The sequence below is a fragment of the Hyperolius riggenbachi genome, chromosome 6, assembly GCF_040937935.1.
Source record: "Hyperolius riggenbachi isolate aHypRig1 chromosome 6, aHypRig1.pri, whole genome shotgun sequence".
Lineage (NCBI taxonomy): Eukaryota > Metazoa > Chordata > Amphibia > Anura > Hyperoliidae > Hyperolius > Hyperolius riggenbachi.
In genome coordinates, this window is record NC_090651.1 from 232,956,059 (window position 1) to 232,979,780 (window position 23,722).

Here is a 23,722-nt window from a genome sequence, read left to right on the forward strand (position 1 = left end):
AGTCCCTCAGTATAGGGAGCCAATAGGGCTCTCCACTACAGGTAGCCAAAGGTACCCTAGGTACTAGGTAGCCCCCAGTATTGGTAGTCAGAGGGGCCTCCAGTAATAGTCTTCCCTGTATAGCTAGCCAGAAGGGCCCTCAACATTAGGCAGTCCTCCCATATGGATAGTTAAAGGGGTTTCCGGTAATAGATAGCCCCCAATATAGGTAGCCAGAGGGGGCAACAGTATTAAGCAGCCCCCAGCACTACACCTGCTATTGCCAAAATTCTGTTTTGTCCCCACGTTTATTGCCTGATGAAGCGGGCTGGGCCTGCGAAATGCGTTGCACTGTTTTTGGGGTACCGTATAATAAATGTATTGATTTATATGAAGACAGGATCTCGCGTCTGCTTTTGGGAGGCAAGCCCACCACTTCCTCCAAGCAATATTTAAAAATTTAGTTGACTTTTATCCTGCTGTCGCCTCTGTTCTACATACAAAAAAGCCCCCAGTATAGATAACTTTAATCATTTGCTCCGCTCACATTACTCTGCACCTAAGGGTGTCCACTGTGGACCCTATTATCCCTGCTGGCCATTGCCACTGGGTCCATTCAGCTACAGGCCCCATAGCAGCCGCTATTGCTGCTATAGTAATTCCAACGCCACTGTTGACACATGATCAAATTCTAGCGACACATTAAGATGCAATAATGCAATGAAACTACCACTTCGATAAAATGATCAGAAAGAGAGAATGCTATAAACAAGAATGACAAAACAAAGTATTCATATTTGTATCTTTTCTCATGGAAATTGATAAAATGATGACATGGAAAATCTAGATTTTTTTTTTGAATTTAAAGAAAATAATTATTTTCTGCATCCCTCTACCCCTCTACAGAGTACTTAAAGGACCTGCGTCGCGAAAATCTTTTCCGCTATGTTGCTGTCACTTACAGTAGGTAGTAGAAATCTGACAGAACCGACAGGTTTTGCACTAGCCCTTCTGCAGGCTGCCGGATTTTAGTATTTACTATGGAGGTCCTCTTTAATCATCACACAAACTCCATGCAGAAAGAGTATTGTGAAATTATTTAATATATGCAATTACCCAATGAATTCAGCTACAATTAAATAAGTGTTCCCATGTTCATTTTCAATCTCATTCACACACAATGGCTACTAAACTGTAAAATCGATTGGTGTGTGGCATAAACCTTCCCCACCTTAATCTAAAATGAACATATACTGCTGTCAAGCTTCCAGTAATTATATTAACAGGGCTTGCTCCACTACTCCACGTGCTCTTTAATAAAATTGTGTTGAATCCAATTTCAATAGTGTCTAAAGTACACCTGCAGTGAGAGTGAGATGGAGGATATTGAATTTATTTCCTTTTAAACAATACCAGTTGCCTGGCAGCCCTGCTGATCTCTTTGGCTGCAGTAGTGTCTAAATCACACACCTGAAACAAGCATGTTAGCTGCTATCCAGTCAGACTTCCGTCAGAAACATCTAATCTGCATGTATGTTCAGTGTCTATGGCTAAAAGTATTAGAGGCTGATGATCAGCACTACAGCCAGGCAATCAGCATAGTTTAAAAGGGAATAAATGTCAGCCTCCATACACCTCTCAGTTCAGGTGTGCTTAAATATATGACCACAGCTTTACTTGCCTGACCAGTTTGCTGCTAAACGCTACAGGGCTCTACAAAGAACTGAAGGTGTGTCCAGGACTGCCAGGGTGCATGACTGAACATGGCAATCCAGAAAAGAAAGGAAAAAAGAAGAAAAGAAAGCAAAGTCATATTATTGGTATTTAAAATATGAGAATACTATATACATTTTCCAATTGTATGTGACATTCTACAGAAAACAGCACCAGTCACCAGTTACAAGTAATGTAATTATCTGTGGTAGTGCAATAAGCAATTCTGTTAAAAAAAATGGCATTACATTTCCATTCTTTATTCTTCTTTTTTTCTGAATGAAGAAATTTTGTACCGGTTTCCCAAAACAATAGATTATCAAAAGTATCAAAATACTGATGAATAATGAAAGGCAATAAGAGAGATTGGAATCGGGCAATTGTACTGACATGCAATAGAGCTCAAGAATAAGACTGAGAAAAAATTATGGGCTATGCATGTCACACAAAAGTAGAATTAAAAGATACTAAAGACCATCATTTAGAAATTGAAGGAGAACCCCGCGTTGGAGAAAGTGGAAGGGACTGGAGTCTAGCAGACCAACTTTGCTAGCAATCCGAGAAAATGACAACAAATTACTGTCAATAATTACATCACCTAAAACTATTATACTCCTGAATTTCCATGTTAGCCAGTGACCCAAGTTGCACCCTGGAGTAAAGTCCAGGTTCAAGTATAGGGACTCGAAACCAGAGTGGCTTTTAGTAATGTCAATTTCCTAACAATTATCTTGTAAATGATGAGCAAGCAAGCTATGGGAAGAGGGAGACCAGGAGTGGAAATGTGGAGTTTGGGATTTCAGAGAAAGCTATGTATGTATTGGGAAAGGGCCTTGGCCTCCAGGTTATCTCAACTACTGCTACCCCTGAGGGAGGCCCACTTCAATGACTGGGTAACTAACAACATAAAAGTAGTGTAAGAAATTCTATTTGCTTCTAGGTAGAAATTGATACCGTCTTTTCCGGCGTATAAGATGACTGGGCCTATAAGACGACCCTTAACTTTTCCACTTAAAATATAAATTTTGGGATATACTCGCCGTATAAGACTACCTCTTGACTGTTGGACTGTACTGGTGCTAAACAGGTACAGATACTGGTGCTGTACTGTATGTGGGACCCAGTATACAACAACCAGCCAATCACGGCAAGCGATGTACCTTACTGGCGATTAGCTGGTTGTCGTATACAAAGCCTGCTTGGATTAGTCAGCTATCCCTGTCTCCAAGACTATCAGAGCAGTAGCGCAAATATGCCTCTTTCACCTGTCTGGCCTGCCCTTGTAAACTATTACCTCCCTCTCTGCCTCTCAGGTTTTGCACATGCGTGCCTGCGCCGCTTCACTGCAGTCCTCAGGAGCGAGATCTGAGAGGCAGAGAAGGAGCTACTGTAACAGGATACAAGAGCGGCCAGACGGATAAAAGAGGCGTGTTTTTCTGGGCACATCGCTGCTCTCTTTTTTCCATACCCCGGGTGTCCCGGACCCCTGCAGCTTGCTCTGCCCTTCACTTACACCTTACCAGTGAGGTGCCCTTCACCTCATCATCAGGACCGCCTTAAGTCACTTCTTTCCACGAATCCTGGTGAGTTGATTTACTTCTACAATACTTGTACAGCACCCCTTGCTGCTTTCACACAGTTGCCCCATGCGGGGGGATGCGGCTGGGAACCTTTTTGAGCTCCCCCACTATATGTGGCAACCGCAGATTCTCCAGTCCGGCTTGGAAGTTTCAGCACCCGCCTTATAAGACGACACCTGCCGTATAAGACAACCCCCGACTTTTGAGAAGATTTTCCTGGGTTAAAAAGTCTTATATGCCAGAAAATACAATACATAATTCTGTGAGGTTTACCAGACCAAATAAACATACTAACGTGGACCTGAAGGGCTCTAAAATCACCAGATAACACATTGATGGGGAGGGCCCAAAATAGGTATAGGAGTTTCAAGAGGATGGTCATTTTGATAGCATTAATGCAGCCAGAGAGTGGGATATTGTAATGCATCCACTCGCAAAGGAGACTGTATATGTATGACAGGAGGGGGGTATAATTACAGTAGTAAAATCAGCAGCAGAATTATAGAGGGTGATCCTGAGCTTATTGCCAAGATTCCTATTTATTTGCATCTATCTGTTTGCCTTAATTTAATGCTTTATAATATTTTATTCATACAGGGAGTGCAGGACCATTCATATGTTTTTGCACACCTTATCAACAGCTGGAGGAAAAATGCAATCAACAACTGCAGTGCCGAGAGGGCTAGTTTGAACAGTAACTGTCAGGTGACAGTTAGCCAGTTGCTATGGGGAAGAAGGGCAGGTGGCAAGGGTAATAAAAGAAGGCTGATGCAGCAATTGGAAGGAGTTTGTTGGGATATCTTGAAGGAACAAGAAGTATGTGGTGAAGAGGTGCTAAAATAATGGCAGTGATGCTAATGGAGCAGCTCTATTTATTAAATTATATTTGGAGGGCTATTACCGTACTTAATTTTTTATCCTAGAAGTCACCAGTGCCCCGGTTAAATTCTAATATATTGGCACTATTTAAGGGGACATTGACTTATTTTTCCTCACAGAATATTTTGCAGTAATCTATAGAATCAGTGACATACGTAGCCTCAGAGAATACTATGCCACAGCATCCAGCAACAGAGATATACTTCACATCTGAGAATATTCTACAGTAAATGTAATATATACTCTTTCTCAGAGAATACATTTGAAAAGCATCTTTATATCACCTCGAAGTGCCTTGCATATTAAAAGGAAAAATGCCTTACTACTGTCACAAAGTGCTTTGCCAATTTAGAGCATTGAGCTTTAATTCTGCCTCAGAGTAATGTGTCACAATATTGCTACATAGAGTTTAGCCTAATGTACGGGAACTGTATCTCAGTGGTGCTTCAGTGTAATTTACCTAGCATGCCACAATATTACTACAGAGAGTTTAACATTAGAGACTAATATTTGGTGTGGCTGTAAGTATGCAGTAAATGTTAAGATGTACAGCATTTAAATTTGAAAAAAAATAATCAATAATGGTCCTTTAACCCATTATACAGAGAGTATTTTGTGGGACAGATGATCAGCTTAAAACAAAGTAAGAAAAAGCATAACTACTGTAATAAACTGTCTGAGGGGTGACCCCTTGAAATGTGTTGTTCCTTGAAATAAACTTTACACACTATTTGCTAAGTATTCCCCAGTGATTCCTTCTATATAAGCTCAGTATTCTTTTAAACCACAATTGTCTTACTGCCATGCAGCCACCGAATCATAAGCCACCGAATCATAAGCCACCAAGGCTGTCTATATAGGGCCTTTCACACTTATCCATGTGGACCAATTTACCAAGATTTTCCATATTGCACCTGCGTTTTGCAAATCTTCTTCCAACAAAGCCAGGGATTGGATGTTCAAGAACAGGAAGATAGGGAAAAACTCCCAGAAGAATAAGGGCCCTTCCACACTAAAAATCGCAATAACAATGCGCTGTGATCATGATATTTGTTTTTGAAGGTGCGTTTCACCGGGATTACGTTTTCCAACATAAAAAAAGCAAACCAGAAGTTTTTTTTAAAATGGGAGGTCACAAAGCAAATTGCATAGTATCGCGTTTGCTATTTGATTTGCATGCACTCTCATTCATTTCACCTACTTGCAAACGCAGGCAAACTGTGCTATGTTTTCAACTGGGTTAAAATGGTTTGCACCACTCTGTACAGGGCACCATGATTACTATGTTAATTGCAGTGCCTTTGTGATCGGCGAAAAGCAATCGCTTCTACAATTGGATCAAAGCACATGCAGTGTGGAAGGGCCCTTACAGATGGAAGACAAAAAAACCTCAAAAGAGTTTAAAGCCCCTTTATATACTATCCAAAACAAAAATAAGGACTTTCCTGAAGCTGGGCTTTAAAGGGACCCTGAGCATTTGTAGGCCGCGAGATCTCCCGTTATTGTACAATTTCGCCTGAAGTTGTCAGGGCTGCTTCCCACTTTGCCTATACGCGTCATCACGCCGGCCGGTGATGCATCATCACGCCCGCCAGTGTGAGAGTCCTACGCATGTGCGGGTCAATATCAGAGAATGACGTGTATAGGCCAAGTGGGTAGCATCCCTGACGACTTCAGCCCGAAGTCGTACAATAATGGAGCTGCCAGCCGGGGCCAGGAGAGGAGCCAGGAGAATGCGGGGGGACCTCGCGGCCTACGAGGGGCTGGAGGAAGCCCTAGGTAAGTCACAATTTCATTTTTAATGACTGCTTAGAGTCCCTTTAAAGTAGAACTAGATGTAGTATATTTATCTTCTCTGTAGAGAGGTGTTGAATTACCAGTTCCTTAACCACCCTAGCGGTATGTTTACTTCTGGATTTTTGGATCTAAGGGCTTGATTCACTAAACCGTGATAACTCATATCACGGCCGTTTTCGCGAAAAATGCGGCCATTTTGCCCGGAAATTTGCAGTTTCACGTGAAAATTCACGATTGCGCTTGATAATTCGTGATCGTGCGCAAACGTGAAAATTTGTGCGTAAACGGCCATCACGGTTTAGTGAATCAAGCCCTAAGAGCAGTGCAATTTTTTCACATGGTTTTAGATCTTAAAAGCATAAAAATAATACCGCTAGATCATACCACTAGATAGATCTGCGGCAGCCCTGCATATAACTCACCTCCCGTAGATACAGTGCTGCAATTCTCCCTCAGTCAACCGGGTGGCGCCCTACCCCTATGGTGAGATTGCCATCTGTCATCATGTGACGCATGGCAATCTCACCAGAGGGATCAAGAGCATACGAGGACTTGAAGAATAATGGCTCCCAGCATCTGGAGGTGAGTTACAAACACCCGCTGCACATAGGCTCTGCATATGCCTCCCAATGGTTACCCCGAGTCATGCTCGGGGCTACCGCTTTGAGCTGTGGATTTCTGTGCCAAGTCTGACTCGGGGTTACCGATAAGGAGATTAATGTCTGGATCTAGTGCAGAGGAAATGGGCTGGTTGCCAGAAACAAGCTCTATCCGCCACTTTTACAGGGTAAAAGCCTGAAGCACTTTGCTGGAGAGGGGCATTGCACCCAGGCATGGAGGTTTTCATATTTAACACACACACACACAAAAAAAATCTGTATGCTTCCCCTGAATGATAAGCAAATGCAGCGGGTTGTTGTTGTTCTCACATAGTAGAAAAAAAGTCTAAAATTTTCCCAGCACTAAAGTAAAAGTATGCACAGCTGATGTCCTGTCACACAACCGGCTATACCTGCACCATCTACATATGGATAACTAATTTCTTGATCGAAAGGAGACAACAGGTTAGGTTAGGAAAACACATCTCAGACTCGGTGACAGTCAGTACCAGAGCCCCTCAGGGCTGTGTGCTCTCCCCACTGCTTTATTCACTATAAACCAATGACTGCATCTCCACAGAACAGTAGTGGGGACCAGTCTGCAAACAGGGATGTAGTGGGATAGTTTTCTTCCTGGTGCAGCAGCAACAATTTGGAACGTAATGTTTTTAAAGTGAACCTAAATTTCCCTGCAGCCGCCATCACAAAGCGATCCTCCTGTCCCCCCGCAGTGACCCTTTGTCATTTGGATGTGCAGCCCTGGTTCGCGCGCCTCCTGATCAAGCTCCCGGTAAATCTCTACTGCGCTTGTGCGGAACGCTCCCGGTAGCAGGAGCGTGATTGAGGATGCGCAGTGGCTGTCGACTTGCCCAGTTGGCCGGCAGGAAGATGGTCACTGCGGGGGACTGGAGGATCACTTAGTGACGATGCGGGCACAGGGACTTCCACCAAGTGTATGTCTGGCATTGTATTGTGCTGTGTACCTTATTTCTTATTACCTCTATTGTGTTTTTGTATCGTATTGCTTATTACCTGTATTGTGTTGTCGGTCACCCCGTCTGTAATCTTGTGTATTGTACAGTGCTGCGTAATATATTGGTGCTATATAAATCCAATAAATTAATAACAATATTAAAATTCCTTGGGTCCATAATCTTTAACAACTTAAAATGGGAAAGCAACACTGTTGCCATCATTAAGAAAGCCCAAGAGAGAATATAACACCTACGGCAGCTGAAAAAGTTTGGCGTGTCACAGAAAGGAACTGTGCAGTCACATCATCAATAACTGTCTGGTTCCGCTTCTGCTCAATATGGGAGAAGGTAATACAGCAGCGTATCATATGATCAGCAGAAAGAATCATTGGCTGCACTTTACCTTCTGCAGGACCTTTAAAATAGCAGGTGCAGAAAGAGCGGGACCAAGATTGCATCTGACCACTTTTAACCTGCCCACTCCATCTTCCAGTTAAATACCGAACAGTTCTGACAAAAACTTCCAGGCACAGGAACAGTTTCTTCCATAATACAGTAGCACTAGCTTTACTTACCTGGGGCTTCTTCCAGCCCCAAGAGGTCATGTCTGTCCCTCGCCGCAGGTCTGATCTTCTCTCTGGTACCACTGGCAGGCTTTGAAGTATCTCTGACTCCCGGTGGGTCAGTGTCTGCTGCTGTACATGCGCAGGCGTGTGCCCCTGCCACGCGCTAACGCACCCATGTCTTTGGGAGCACACTGCACATAAGACGCCGACCCCCAGGGAGTCAGCGATACTTTACAGCCTGCCAGTGAGAAGACCAGAGCTGCGGCAAGGGACAGATGCGACCTCTATGGGCTGAAATATGCAACAGGTAAGTATAGCTAGATTTTTTTTTTAATCACCTTGGATATCCTTTATTGGGGAACCATTCTGAAACTGCTAGGACTTGAAAACAATATTGCACAGAACTGGAAATTAAAGCTTCATCTTGTTTCAAAATTAATTTTACACCAACACTGTCCTTGATTTGTAATTATCTATACTGTCAGTCCTTGTATCATACTGTGTGTGTCCGTTAAGCAAGTGTCAGCTCAAATTCCTGCAGACTTATTGTTTCCAATTCTGATAAAAATGGTGCATACACTAGCACTTCTCCACCATCACTACACACCTGTCTGAATTGACTCACTAAATATTCAGAATAAACATGGTCGATAAGGGCATAGGATGGTTTCACTTCTCTGATCTCAAATGCCTGCAGTATCTCAGTAGATGGGAAATAATAATGCAATAGTAAAACAAACTCTAATAGGAAAGTACCATAAAAACACTGTTGTTATCACTGGCAATATACACTTACAATGCTCAGCAAGTGAATACATAAAAAGCGCAGCATAGACAACCACAGGTATCAGTATCCTGGCATGCTCTAGCAAAAGGCATCCTCCTGTCAGGTCAACTGATTTCGCTATTTGATTCGCCACACGTCCTTCTATTAAAGTGTCCTCATTTGGAAGATGAGTTTGGATTGTGTCTTTTCTGTAATTTACTATCCTTATTGCCAGGTGTAATTCCAGTGCTCTCTCAGTCCATAACCACTGTCACCATATGGTGGCACGTATGGTGGGAATGGAAGTGTATTGTAGCACCCTTGTGAGGTTAGATCATTGTCTTGCCCGAGAGGAGCGTTAGGATATGTGCTCCTAATATTTTGATAGGTAGATGCACTATATGCTTGCATGCTGCATGTTATAAGGTCAGAGTTAGGACACATACTAATCCAGAAGAGCATACACTGTGTATGTGACTACACAAAGTAATGCAAAGCAATTTTGCAAACTAAAACCTCTGCTTTTCAGAATCATTAGAATCAAAATAGGATGTTATTTTGCAGAGTACAACGGGGTTTGTACCCGAAATTAGCTTTCAGGATAGTAGTGGTTGATAAATGGCTTATCTGCAGTGATAAGTAGGTGTAGTTGTATGACAGTGTGCAAAGGGTTAACTGATTTAGCTTTTTGGTCACAATACTTTTATCACCTCCAATGCCCCTTAGTTAAGTGTCCTCATTGGGAGATGAGCCTAGATTGTGTTTCTCTTATCGTAATACACATGCTTGGCCCTTAATAAAATCCATATTAGCAGAATTGGTTGGGCAGGGTCAACAGAATAAGAGGATCAGGGGCGTAGCAATTGAGGGTGCAGAGGTTGTGACCACATCGGGGCCCTTGGGCCAGAGGGTCCCCGAGGGGCCCTCTCTCGACTTCAGTATTAGCTCTCTATTGGTCTTGTGCTCATAATAATCATTTCTATAGATACTTTGAATAATGGTAATCATTAACAAAGTGCTCCCCATTCTCTTCTTGCACCTATGACACTGTAGTTGCCATTAGCAGGTTTTGGTGTGTTGTATCAATTGTGATGTATAGAGTGCTTGGAGGTCCTCAATGTAAAACTTGCATCGGGGCCCACAGCTCCTTAGCTAGGCCACTGAAGGGGATGCCACAGGCTTGCACATGGCAGGTTGGGACTCTTGATATCTCTAAGCTCTTTATTTATGACCTGCACCTGCCAGCATAACTGCAATTACAGTAAAGGGGCCCATACACCTAACGATTTTCCCGCCGATATACAGTCGTTTCGATCACAGTGATCGAAACGGCTGTGAAATCGCTGCGCACACCGCTGACAGAACGATCGATTTCCGTCCGAAATCGATTGTTCCCGTCGATTCCTGTCGACCCATCCGTGCGGAAGATTTTTCTCGGTCGCCGGCGGGTCGGGAGTGCGTCGGCCGGAGTGAATCCCCGCTCACTGCTGTCTTCTCTGCTCCGGTCTGGTCTTCGCCATGCTTCACTTCTTCCTGCCCGGCAGGAAGTTTAAACAGTAGAGGGCGCTCTACTGTTTAAACTTCCTGCCGGGCAGGAAGAAGTGAAGCATGCCGGAGACCAGACCAGAGCGGAGAAGACAGCAGTGACAGCGGGGATTCGCGCCGGCGGAGCAGGTAATGTATGCGGGGGGGGGGGGGGGGGGGAGCGGCAGCAGCACCACCACCACAGATTGTGAACGGTTTCAGGCTGAAATAGGTTCACAATCTGTTTGCAGTAAAGGTAGCCATACGATCCCTCTCTGATCAGATTCGATCAGAGAGGGATCTATCTGTTGGTCGAATCTGATGGCAAATCGACCAGTGTATGGCCACCTTTAGTGTATATTGTGAGTGGGATTAAGGTGTTTGTGTGCTGTTTTATACTTGCATGTACTACAGACTTGTAGTGTGGAACATTTTGTCATCTACTGAGAATATTACAGGAATTTGAGGCCCTGGCCTCGATTCATAAAGCATTACCGCATGCGGTAATGCTAAAAACAGCTGACTTTACCGAGCACTTAGGAAAGTGTCAATTCATAAAAGCAGTTACCGCATGAAAAGCTACAATTACCGAGCAGTGAGATAAATTACCGACTTGAGTGGGAAATATGTCAGTAAATGACAGTCAATGTCAATTCATAAAAATTAGAACATGCAATAACAAGCTGAAAAATTACCAGTTCCTCTGGGCTGGCGATAGAAAAGTGATATGAGAGCGGTAACAATGTGAAAGCCACAAGCAGAGGGGGATAAGCTGTGACTGACAGGATCAGAGCCAATAGAAACAGCTCCTGTCTGCTTCAGGTCCTGTTGATCTGATGCTGATAGGAAGCAAGCTCAGGCTTCCCTGTGGAACAAAAGTTTCTACCACCCACTTAGTAAGCAGAGAGAAGGAACAAATAAAATTTCCCTTGCAGCCCTTCAACAGTGTTTAACCTCTTCAGTTCCTGATAGATGCTTTCCCTATACTAGCTATTTATCTTTAAAGCAGGGCATGTGTGAAGTCTCCTAAAAGTTCATTTAAGCTGTGGCAATTAAATAAAATGTTAAGAGAGACTAATAGACATATTCAGAGCCGAGCAGAGGCAGTATAGCAAACAGTATAGCACAGCATGCACATCTAAAAGGATGTCAGGATGCATTGTAATGCCCTCAATGCACCAAGATTTCTCTATTGAAGCGGTAAATTACCGAACTTCAATTACACCTCTGAACATTTTTATGAATCAGCATAGCAAAGTTTAAAATACCGAATGCGGTGATTTAAGGAGCATTTTACATTCACCGTACACAGCTCTATTAATCGAGGCCCATATGTTGTTTTTCTGATTATTTATTGAGTTAGTCCAGGCCCGAGTGGGGTAATGGTGGAGAGGTGCCAGTATATGTGCCCTTTAGTTGAAAAGACATCACCAATTAATATTTTGATTTTAGCACTGGTAAAATTTTGGTTAAAATGGTTTTTATACTTGCCAGGATTTCTATTAAAAACTAAATTTTAAAAAGTAGCTACTTTTGAGGTAATGGGCTTGTGCTCGGTGGACCAATAATTACATGGCCAGTCATTCTGCCAAAGATTATTAGCAATAAAATGTTGTGCCAATACCTAATACCCCTCCTAATGCTAGTCTATAGGAGCTAGGACCCTGCAATTAGATGATAGCAATGTTGTCCTAGCCTGACAACAGTGATGCATGCCTTGGAGGTACAATGTAGGAGGCCACTGGCAGTAAGTCATATTCAAATTTCATTGTACCCGATCCATTCCACTGCACCGCTGCCTAAGCACAGTCCAGCATGAGGATGGTTGGAGAAATCCCCATACACTGTTTTCGCTATGGGTCCAACTCACATTGCGTTGAACAGTGCAGTGCCAAAACTGGGCAGGAAAGCCATTCAACAACAACTAAATGATTACTATCTATAGCTGGCAAAGAGGTGAGCATGCCTTTTGCACCGACCAACACACCTTGCCTCTTGCCATCTGTGAGAAAAATAATTATAGTTTCAAAAGAATATTTAAAAGTCCAAATGACTGGTCTCAAATGAGATTCAAATTCAGATCAGATCTCTTCTCCAAATCCTTTTGTCTGTGGGGGTACCTCAGGGCTCTGTTCTTGGTTCCCTCTTTTTTCCCATCTGCATGCAAGGTCTCTGCAACTTAATAAACTTATTTAATTTTCAATACCACCTACATGCAGATAGTTTTGAATCAGGATGGTACCATTTATTGGCTAACCTAGAGATAAATACAGGGCTGTGGAGTCGGAGTCGTGGAGTCGGGCAATTTTGGGTGCCTGGAGTCGGAGTCGGGAAAAAATGCACCGACTCCGACTCCTAATGAATTTGTAACTGTAATTAAAATAGAAAATATGATAAAATGTTCTATTTCTCAGATAATAGTCATTAAAAATAATGTATATGTACAGTATATATACAGTAATAGCTGTGCTTTGTCCACAAAAATGAAATAAACCAATCAAAATTAGTTACTTGTGCTGCTTCAATAAAGCAGTCCCCTTATTTTTAAAGTCAGATATACATATCTGATTGTGACTGTATATATGATGTGTACACAGGAATCTCTTATATATACTAAATAACATCTATGCTGTAAGTATAAAGCCTGATGTGTAGCCATGTCACTAATAGAGATGGTCAACGAGATGGAAATAATTCTGCATTGATGCTGATTTATGCAAATGTATGCACTCCCTTTGCTGATGAAATCAAATAATTTGATATGTTATTAAAATTTGGTTTGGTGACTACAAATTAAAGGGAAACTGAGACGGGTGAAAAGTAAAGTTTTATACATACCTGGGGCTTCCTCCAGCCCCCTTCAGGCTAATCAGTCCCTCACTGTCCTCCACCACTCGGATCTTCTGCTATGAGTCCTGGTAATTCAGCCAGTCAGCGCTGTCCGGCCGCATGCCGCTCCCACAGCCAGGAACATTCTGCACCTGCGCAATAGTGCTGCACAGGTGTAGTATGCTCCTGGCGGCGGAGTGTGTGCATGTGCACTATGCCTGACTGCCTCAAGTACCTAGACTCATAGCAGAAGATCCAGGTGGTGGAGGAGGACAACGAGGGACTGATTATCCTGAAGGCGGCTGGAGGAAGCCCCAGTTATGTATAAAACATTAATTTCATCTGTCTCAGGTTTACTTTGTTACACAGTAGTACTATACTCTACATATGCACTCCCCACAGAGCTGCAGGAATCCACTGAGAATGCTGTCCACATTGAACACAGAGGTGTTGTCTGTTTACAATCTCCTCATTGGAGCTGGGAAAAAAGGGCGCATGCCGCTAGTGGACAAAAAGGGCGCCGCCATTCACTCCCATAATAAATAGCGTTTAATGGGCGCCGGGTAGGAAAAAAGGGCGCCGGAGCTAAATAAAGTTTATAAACGGCGCCAGGAGCTAAATAAAGTTTACAAACGGCGCCCGGAGCTGTTTAATGATTTATAACTGAACTTGTGGTGATTTACGTTTATAAAATGCACCCGTGCCGAATAACGTTTATGAAAATACTAAACATATTTATCTTATTTAAATAATTAAAACATTATTTAAAGTTTTATCCCTTACTGTTTGTAAAACATTATTATTCACAAAATAAAGCGATCAGTACGTAACGTAAATTGCAAAATATTTTTTTAATCCACAATTAGTAAAACATAATTATCCACATAATAAAGGGGGGTCTTAGGTTTAGGCACCAACAGGGGGGTCTTAGGTTTAGGCACCAACAGGGGGGTCTTAGGTTTAGGCACCAACAGGGGTGTCTTAGGTTTAGGCACCAACAGGGGGGTCTTAGGTTTAGGCATTAACAGGGGGGTCTTAGGTTTAGGCACCAACAGGGGGGTCTTAGGTTTAGGCATTAACAGGGGGGTCTTAGGTTTAGGCACCAACAGGGGGGTCTTAGGTTTAGGCATTAACAGGGGGGTCTTAGGTTTAGGCATTAACAGGGGGGTCTTAGGTTTAGGCACCAAGAGGGGGGTCTAGGGGTTAGGGGTAGGTACAGGGAGGGTTACTTAGGCACCAACAGGGGGGTCTTAGGTTTAGGCACCAACAGGGGGGTCTTAGGTTTAGGCACCAACAGGGGGGTCTTAGGTTTAGGCACCAACAGGGGGGTCTTAGGTTTAGGCATTAACAGGGGGGTCTTAGGTTTAGGCATTAACAGGGGGGTCTTAGGTTTAGGCACCAAGAGGGGGGTCTAGGGGTTAGGGGTAGGTACAGGGAGGGTTACTTAGGCACCAACAGGGGGGTCTTAGGTTTAGGCACCAACAGGGGGGTCTTAGGTTTAGGCACCAACAGGGGGGTCTTAGGTTTAGGCACCAACAGGGGGGTCTTAGGTTTAGGCACCAACAGGGGGGTCTTAGGTTTAGGCACCAACAGGGGGGTCTTAGGTTTAGGCACCAACAGGGGGGTCTAGGGGTTAGGGGTAGGTACAGGGAGGGTTACTTAGGCACCAACAGGGGGGGTCTTAGGTTTAGGCACCAACAGGGGGGTCTTAGGTTTAGGCACCAACAGGGGAGTCTAGGGGTTAGGGATAGGTACAGGTAGGGTTCTGTGTAAGAGTAGGCTTAGGTATAGTTTTAGTAAAATTTTAGTAATAATTACTAATGTATTACAACACTTATTACGAACGTAGTTATATTTATATCATCTTTATAAACAATATTTTCAGATTTTATTATAAGAACAAACCATAAATGACTGTTATTCACAATAATATACAATTATAACAATTAAACATATATTATTGTTTTTTTTATAAACGTAATTATAAGTTTAACTTTTGAAACAGGGAAGATTAACGTTTTCACAATTTCCGATTTCATAAACATTATTTAATGATTTATAATTTTGTTAAACATTATTTGTAAACGAAATATAGCACACTATATTTATAAACCCTATTAATGATTAATTATTATTTAGAGTTTACACCCCGCGCCCTTTTTGTCCAGGCGCCCTTTTTGTACGTACGCCTCCTCATTCCCCTGCAGAGTACCTGCACATCATTCTTACATGTACCCGCACTTACATTGCCTAGGGCCTGATAGATGTTCTTTGTTCCGGTTTGTACCTTTTACAAGTACTCTTACCAAGGACTAGTTTTAGTCTAAAGGGATTAAATATAGTAGTCTACATATCCTTCTCACTTCAGTTGTCTTGTAAAATTCCTAAGCGTTGGCAGTTAAGAGACAAATTTCATGTTACATACTTTTAATCAACAAAATTGTAATATGCAAATTAGAGGAGTCGGAGTCGTGGAGTCGGAGGAATCCTAAACTGAGGAGTCGGAGTCGGTGGATTTTTGGACCGACTCCACAGCCCTGGATAAATAAACAGTAAGCTTTCAGCTAATAATAAGCCTTCATCGGACTTGGTTTCTGCATATACTGACAAAAAATTTAAAAAACACAGCTTATATACATTGGACATATGCAGTTGCTACACAACTGTACCTCTTGTCCCCAGACCTCAACCCCCTCCTCACATGTGTTCCTGACTGCTTGTCTGCTAGATTCTCCTTGACCTCTTACTTCCTCGCTTCCTATAACTTAATATCCACTTCTTTGCCTGATATAACAATAAGTGCTAATAACACCCCTATTATTTCAGTTCCCACAACACACTGCTTTGAGGAATTATTTGATTACTCTCTCTTACTCTCTCTCATTTATTCTTCACATTCACTTCACTCTATAACCAGCTCCTTTCATCTCCCCCTTAAAAACATATTTTGCATCCAACCATTTCTCACCCAGGACACTAACACAATGCCAGTGCATGCTCTTATAACATCATATCTGGACTATTGTAATATACTACTTTTTTGGACTACTAACAGATTGGCACCCCTCCAATATGTATTTTTGCGGAATTCTAATGTCCAAGTTTCTGATTAAAAATCAGCTTTCCACAGCGGTAACCATAAGAAAAACAGACTGCGGAAATCAGAATTACACAGAAATCTGCATTACCAAGACTCAGAGATTTTCGGGCAATCACAAGACTCAAAAATATTGGACCATTCTGAGAATGGAGAAGTGTACAGCGGAAATAGCAATACCGCAGCAATTTTAAACCAATCATAAGACTCCAAAGCTCCTAAATATTGTGATTGGCCTAAATTTTCCATAGTATTCTAATTTCTGTGGTACACTTTTGCATACTCTGATTGGTCCAATACGTCAGAGTATTTCTAAGTCTTGTGATTGGCCTAAAATTTTGCGGTGTTCCAATATCCCACTTGGAAGTATTTAGCCAATCAGAGAATTTGGAAGTGTAGCGCAGATGTCCACATAATAGTCTGGGTTTAAATCTCACCATTGCACTGAAACAGTGCTCACCAAAGTAGCAAAGAACCCCCTCATTGCAAAATCCAAAGGACAATTTTCTGTACTAATACTCCTCCACCTTTCCTCTGCCTTTGACACTGTCGATCACTCTCTCCTTCTCCAGACACTCTCATTACTGGGTGTCAAGGGCCTAGCACATTGTTGGATTAGCTACAACCCGTCTGGACACATTTTCACGGTCTACTATTCCAACACCTACTCCTCTTCACACCCGCTTTCTATTGGAGTACCACAAGGCACAGTTCTAGGACCTCTTCTCCATCTATACTCACGGCCTGCAACAATTAATACACCCTTTCGGTTTCCAGTATCACTTCTACACTGATGACACTCAAATCTATCTCTCAGCTCCTGACATCTCTATATTATTATCTCAAGTAAGATTCAAGTTCGCCTAGCACACCAAAGTCAGTATTCCAGGATATTTATTCCTTATTGAATGCACAGCATGACAATTGCTTCAGGGCCACGGAGGGTCCCCTTCATCAGATAAAGTGCAGACATCCACGTGGCCCCGAAACAATTGTCATGCTGTGCATTCAATAAGGAATAAATATCCTGGAATACTGATTTTTGTGTGCTAGCCGAACTTGAATCTTACTTACTGGACTGATGTGGCTTTTGCATCATGGCTATGCACCCAAATGCCCACGGTAATGTGTGCCTCTCCAAAACCCGACATTGCATATATTATTATCTCAAGTCCCTAACTGCCTGCCTGCTGTTTCTGCATTCATGTCATACCGTTTCCTCAAACTTAACATGAGCAAAACAGAGATTGTGATATTTTCTCCATCTCTCTCTGCTCCTCCACCTATAGTTGCCATTTATGTAGAAAATTCCCCAATAAGCTAAGCATATGGCTAACCAAGTAAAACCTGAGTCAGAGTACCTGGTCTGCTGCTTGCTTGTTTAAGGTCTGTGGCTAAAAGTATATCAACTTCCAGGATCCTTATCAGAAGCTGGAATTAGTTATTCTGGTAACACACACTGCCATCCAAATTGCAATTGACTATAAACTCAGCCTCCTCACAGGTGGAAAAGCCCAGATATAGTGGAATGATGGAAACGGTGAGCTAAGCAAATAGACAATGGAATGTGTGGCATAGACAGCAAGGAGAAAGCTGGAAATGGCACAGATATTGAAAGGGTAGCAGCAAAGACTACACTAATGAGTGGCCTTAGGCTCAACACACACCATACAATCTTGGTTGTTCAATCTTACCACTTTCATGTAGTATAAGAGCTTATCCAATCAATCATTCAAGGTATTTTCAATCTGTTAGCCCTTATACTACATAGATTTGGTAAATCTGTACAACCAAGATTGTATGGTGTGTGTTGAGCTTTAGTGTCGGATGCCCCACCAACAATGGCTCCTCTAAGAAACAGTCTGCAATTGTGGGACCTAAAGGTACGGGCCTGCTGTGCCTAAAGGAAAATCCAGTGCTGAATATAATGACAATGTATCTTTCATTTAAAGATTACACTGGTGGAAAGACAGTAATATATATTGCCAAACTGTACTATAAGAGGGCAGTATGAAAGCATAGGAATTGAACATCTAGCTGCAATCTTAAATCAAATCGGAACTGAAAAAATAAAAGTAAAAAAAACATGCACAGGTCATACTTACCTCCCGTGTAGACTACTTAGCAATCTCCTCCTCTCCCGCATCCTGTTTATCCACTGTGATCGATGGAATTCTCCACCCTCCATTTTAAAAATGGCAATGACCCTGTAACCGCTTCCGGGTCAGCACACTGTTAAACTGTAACCATGGCCACTTCAGCCATAGGAAAACATGGACATTACCTTGCTCATTAGTTGTCCTTTCAGCTATAACTGACAGGAACTGATATATAACTGACAGCAAAGGATATATTTCAGTTCTGACAAAACTTGTCAGAACTGGAAGGGATCATTGCCAGAAGAAAATAATGAGCTTCTGAGAGTAACTGACGGAGAGGTAAGTATGTAATTTTCATTTGCAGGTACATTGTATTTATTTTAAATAATTTTAATCAGTTCAGGTTCCCTTCAAGCTGTATTTTCTTAAAGCTGTACTACTGGTTCAGCTAAAATAGGCAGCCCAGCCTTCACTGACCATTTTTTTTTTCAATTTAGAAAACATTGCATTAGAAACCAACAAGTTGCAGACATGTGGCTTCAGGGTCTGCTGCCATAGGTTTCTAGTGACACTACATTACTGGCCCCAGGGCCAGATGTAGTGACTCATTTATAACTGTCACAAAGTCAGCAAGGGATGCAGGTCAGCAGGGGAAGGTCCTAGCCCACATCACCTAAGGAACACATGTGAATCACAGACCCCCAGCCCAAAGTTCAGCTTCAACAGATAATGGCAAAGCAGACCATAAAGACATTGAACAGCCTGGCCAGTGCCAAACAAACCAATAATGCGCAAATCATGTTTAATCATCAGATTTCACCTCTAATCAATTTACAAGCATCTCTGTGATTTCTAAGTATTTCCTATAGCTGTCTGTTTTTTCCCTGACTAAAGACATCTATCATAGCAAAAAGCCTTTCCTTTTACTCCAACCAAGTCATTCTAAGTTACAGCCTCAAAGTAACCTTAGCTTTGTGCTATAGAGATCAATAAGACTCCCTTGTGCTCCCAGAGCTGCTGTAGCAGAATCAGTTCCAGTCTTGTGATTGTACTCTGATTTTTTTAATCTACGCACATGGAAAACCACAGGCGTGGCTATACCAGACCAGCCAAACCACTATCCACAATATTATTGTAGTGGAAGAGGAAAGACAAAAAAAATATTAACTGACTTTCACACACTTTTTGCAGTAAGGTTTTTGAAAAATGATTGCACCTTAATTAGCTCATGGAATAATCAGCAAGAGTTCAAGGATCCCAGAAAAGATGCAAATTATACATAATAGGCTCTTTATTAAAATGGATGTATGAATAAGTATAGAGCATATGTTATGCAGATCAGCAATTGTACAATTTATACTGCAGGAAATCAGCATGGATTGCACGCATAATGGCTCTCAATACATACTAAGGTAAGAAGCAAAGGTGGATCATTCAGCAACAGAAACAAAATTATTTTATATAGTATCCTATTTTATTAACAAGAACGGGTACATCAATTACAAGGGATGGGAAAGCATCCTTGCCTGACAGATTGCACCATCGCTAATTGCAAGGATGCTCAAACACAGTTCATTCCAGCCACGAGCCAGTGCATTAATTATGTGCATGCATACATACAGTCATACAAAGAAGATCACAGCCATGTTCCCCCCTGTTGATCCAGCTCTATTACAAATAAGTCCCCAGTAGAGACACAAAGAAGTAAAGTAGGCTCAGACGTTCCTGCTATCAGAACCTTCTTCGTGCTCCTTTTGTCTTTTTTGGGGTTGTCAGTTCGCCCTTCTGCACGGAATTTCTTCCACCGCGCAAAACTTTAAACAGCAGAACAAGCCGAGCTAGCCGGCTTGCTGTGCCCTCCCGCCTGTGTTTTTGCAGCCGGCTGCTGCTGACTTGCAGCGCCCGCAGGCACCTTGCCCAGTGCCCCGGCCGTGCCCTCCACCGCCTCACAGACCTACCTGAGATGTCTTCATTATCCATCTCCTCCATGGGTTCCTCTTCAGTCCCCAGTGGCCCCCTCATAGCCCCCCCTGATTAATTGCAGCTTATTTCGTAATCTGACTGTGCTGCCCCCCAACAAATAGCTCCAGATCTTAACCCATAGGATGCCAGGGGGCTCCAAGCCTGCACTGATCAAGGCTTGGACGGCTGGAAGAAATAAAAAAAACGGGGGGAGGTTTCCAGAAGATGGCTGCCTAATTCTTTCCTTTTTTTTAAGGAGCAATGCCCCCCCTTCTCTCTCTCTCCCCCTCAGCCTGAAAATAAAAGAGAGAGAGAAAGAGACAAAAATGGAATACACATGCCCAGTTGGTGACGTCCAGTCTGGTTGCCGTGGCAACCACATCCCATCATTTTGGCAGAACTAGTTAGTAGTGATGCCAGAGGTGACCAAGTTCACGACTAGTTAGCAAAAGACAGGAGGAGCCGGGGGGGGGGGGGGGGGCAGGGGGCTGCATGAGGGCACTAGGAGGGCAGCAGAAGGCTTTTATTCTGCATCTTTCATGCAAAAGCCTGATCTGCATCTGCATCAATGAGCAATAGGAATATGCACCGTTGTATGTACCTGTCCAGCCTAACATACTAGCATGACTGCAGGGACGCTGCCATCATGCACTGACAGCAGCTGACACCAGTGACAGCCAAGGTCTGCCACGCCCCCGGGACTGTCCTGCAAAGGGTGGGCTGCAATATATATATATATATATATATATATATATATATATATATATATATATAATTTTACTGTATATTTAAAGTGCCACTGTACTAGTAAACTTGTTTCTAAATCCAGACAGGTACCACGTGCTAGAAGTGGATGTAGTTTTGTTCCAGTGTCATCCTTTCAGGTTTTATACATCAACGCCATTGGCAGTTTATAATTGTGTTCCTTAATCATGTACACCTTTTGTAATAGAAATATGGATGTGCAGTTCACATGTGTATAATCTGTAGTAAACTGCAAGTAATTATTCTGTATATAATCCTAGAATACAGTGCCAAGGAAAATGATGGCATCCTCTATAATAAAACCTGTATCTCTGCGTCCCGTGTCCGTGTGTGTGTGTCCCTGCGTTTGCGCTACTGCGCATGTCCCGCAGGGACACCCTTTGGACAGGGAGCAGGACAGCCAGGGGGCGGACATGTGCATGTGCATGCGGCGGGCGCTGGCAGGTGGCAGCGGTGACGGACCTAGCCCGTTTTTAAATGGGCTAAGGTCACTAGTCATATAAATAAATCATAACTATATTTTTTCTGGTCTGTATACTTGTTCCAGTTGAGAGGCTCAAAAAGTATCATGCAGGGAGCACACTTGCATTGGTGATTTTTTGGGGGTTTGCGTTTCTCACATGTGGTCAGTGGCGTAGCAATAGGGGGTGCAGAGGTAGCGACCGCATCAGGGCCCTTGGGCCAGAGGGGCCGCGACGGGTCCACCCTCTATCACAGTATTAGCTCTCTACTGGTCCTGTGCTCATAATAAACACTTTTATAGATGCTTTGAATAGTAGTAATCATTAACAAACTGTTACCCATCCCCTTCTTGCAACTCTGACACTGTGGTTGTCCTTGGCAGGTTTTGGTGCACCGTATCAATTGTTATGTATAGAGTGATTGGGGGCCCCATGTAAAACTTGCACCGGGGCCCAGAGCTCCTTAGCTACGCCACTGCATGTGGTTGGTGATTTTTTTTTTAATTTCGTCACAATGTATTTCATTTGGAAATGTGAGCATCATGTGGGAAGAAGCAAACTTCTGTGCCATTTGAAAATAGCGTTTTGCCATGTGCAGCAAAATGTTTACGATTCTACTATGTGTGCTCCCTGCCTTGGGATGTGTTTACAATATGTGCATTGCGGTGACCTATAACTTAGGTTATAATCGCACAGCAATGTTCTGCAGTAGTTCCATTCACATTATTGCATTAGCTCTGCAGTGAATGAGGTTCAGTCATAATAATGTGAGCCAAACTGTGTGGTATCGGACAATGTGCACGTTACAACCATGTTACAATTGACTGACGACAAGGTGCCATGCGTTGTGATGTGAGCGTTAACAGGAAGCGCTATTTTTTAAATCCATTCTAGTGTGCCGGAAGCACATTGGAACAGATTTAGTGTAAACTCAAAAAGTAGACCTAAACACTTGCACAAGAGACAAGGAAAGCACAGAGAAATCCATCGAGTGTGTGTTTATACAGAACAGCCTGTCTAACCCTTTCAGCAAGTAATGAGCTAGTGTAAAATGAGCTGTCAACTGCCTGCCAAGGCTGCTGAGTTCTGAGCTAATATGTAAACACAGGAGGTTAACCCTTTCTGTGTTCCCATGAAACCAGGAAGTAACCAATCTGCAGGATCTCTGTAAAGAGCTCTATAAGCTGTAACAAAGAAATGTTTTTTCTTTAAAGGTTATTATGCAGTTGCTTATCTTTTAGAGCAGATAGGAAGTTTTGAGGTTAGGTCATCATCCATGATAGCTCCTTTATTTCTCTCATGACATACCTACTTTAAAGCTAAATTCCAGGTTGTGTTTAGACACCCAGTGACAGAACTCTGTAAAAATTCCTTGATTAGCTGGCAGAGGCAAGGCAACTTTTGTTTCTTCCCCACACCCCAATGTTGTGAATAGGAAGATTGTAGAGTAAATGAATAAGTTTTTCTGGCACCAATAAAAAATTGTTAGGTTATATAAACAAATAATGTTTCTTTAAAAAAGTCCATAAAGATACACATTATTACCAGGCCTGGTACTTCTCACCGACCCAAATAACCAACCCTTTCTATAATTATGCAGTCTGTATCCACCTAATAAAAAATCTATAATAGTACTGGTAGTCCTCGGTTTACGAAAGCCCGACTTGCGAACGACTCGCCGATACAAACGCCGCGATGTTAGCCACGCCCTGTCACGATGACGTCACCAGCGAGTGCCGGGTTACGGTGACTCGAATGTTTTAAATCAAATTAAATTGATATGAAGATGCCCTGTGTGTGGGGGGAGGTGAGCAGATACATACCGCACACCTCCCGTGTGCTGGCATCACCCTCCGCCTCTGCAAAACACCTCCGTTTCGCTAAACAGATCTGCACCCTCTGACCCGGATACTGCACTGCGCATGCGCAGCAAGCCAGGCACCCCTCGTGGCCACGGTATGCGCTTGGACAGCATCTGCATCAGAGGGCGATAACCTGCTAGTGAGAGTTTTTTTTGCAGAGCGTGACGCCAGGACATGGGAGGTGTGCGGTATTGTACCTGCTCATCTCCCCACACATACATATATCAATTGAATGTACAGTACTGTACTGTACAGTACTAGGATTTTAAT

At 42.8% G+C, this 23,722-nt stretch overlaps 1 protein-coding gene across 7 annotated transcripts in view; it reads right to left on the reverse strand.

The window, feature by feature from the left end:
* The window catches only part of CHD5 (chromodomain helicase DNA binding protein 5), a 401,420-nt gene that overhangs the window by 372,022 nt on the left and 5,676 nt on the right, over positions 1–23,722 (reverse strand). For 6 of the 7 annotated variants that reach the window (XM_068240506.1, XM_068240505.1, XM_068240504.1 and 3 more), the window contains exon 1: positions 20,361–20,715. The exons of the other annotated variant lie outside the window; for it this stretch is intronic. In XM_068240506.1, coding sequence (XP_068096607.1) covers positions 20,361–20,424 — 64 coding nt within the window. In that variant the 5' untranslated portion in view covers positions 20,425–20,715. Of the gene's footprint in view, positions 1–20,360; positions 20,716–23,722 lie in introns of those variants that run through there. 7 annotated transcript variants of the gene reach the window in all.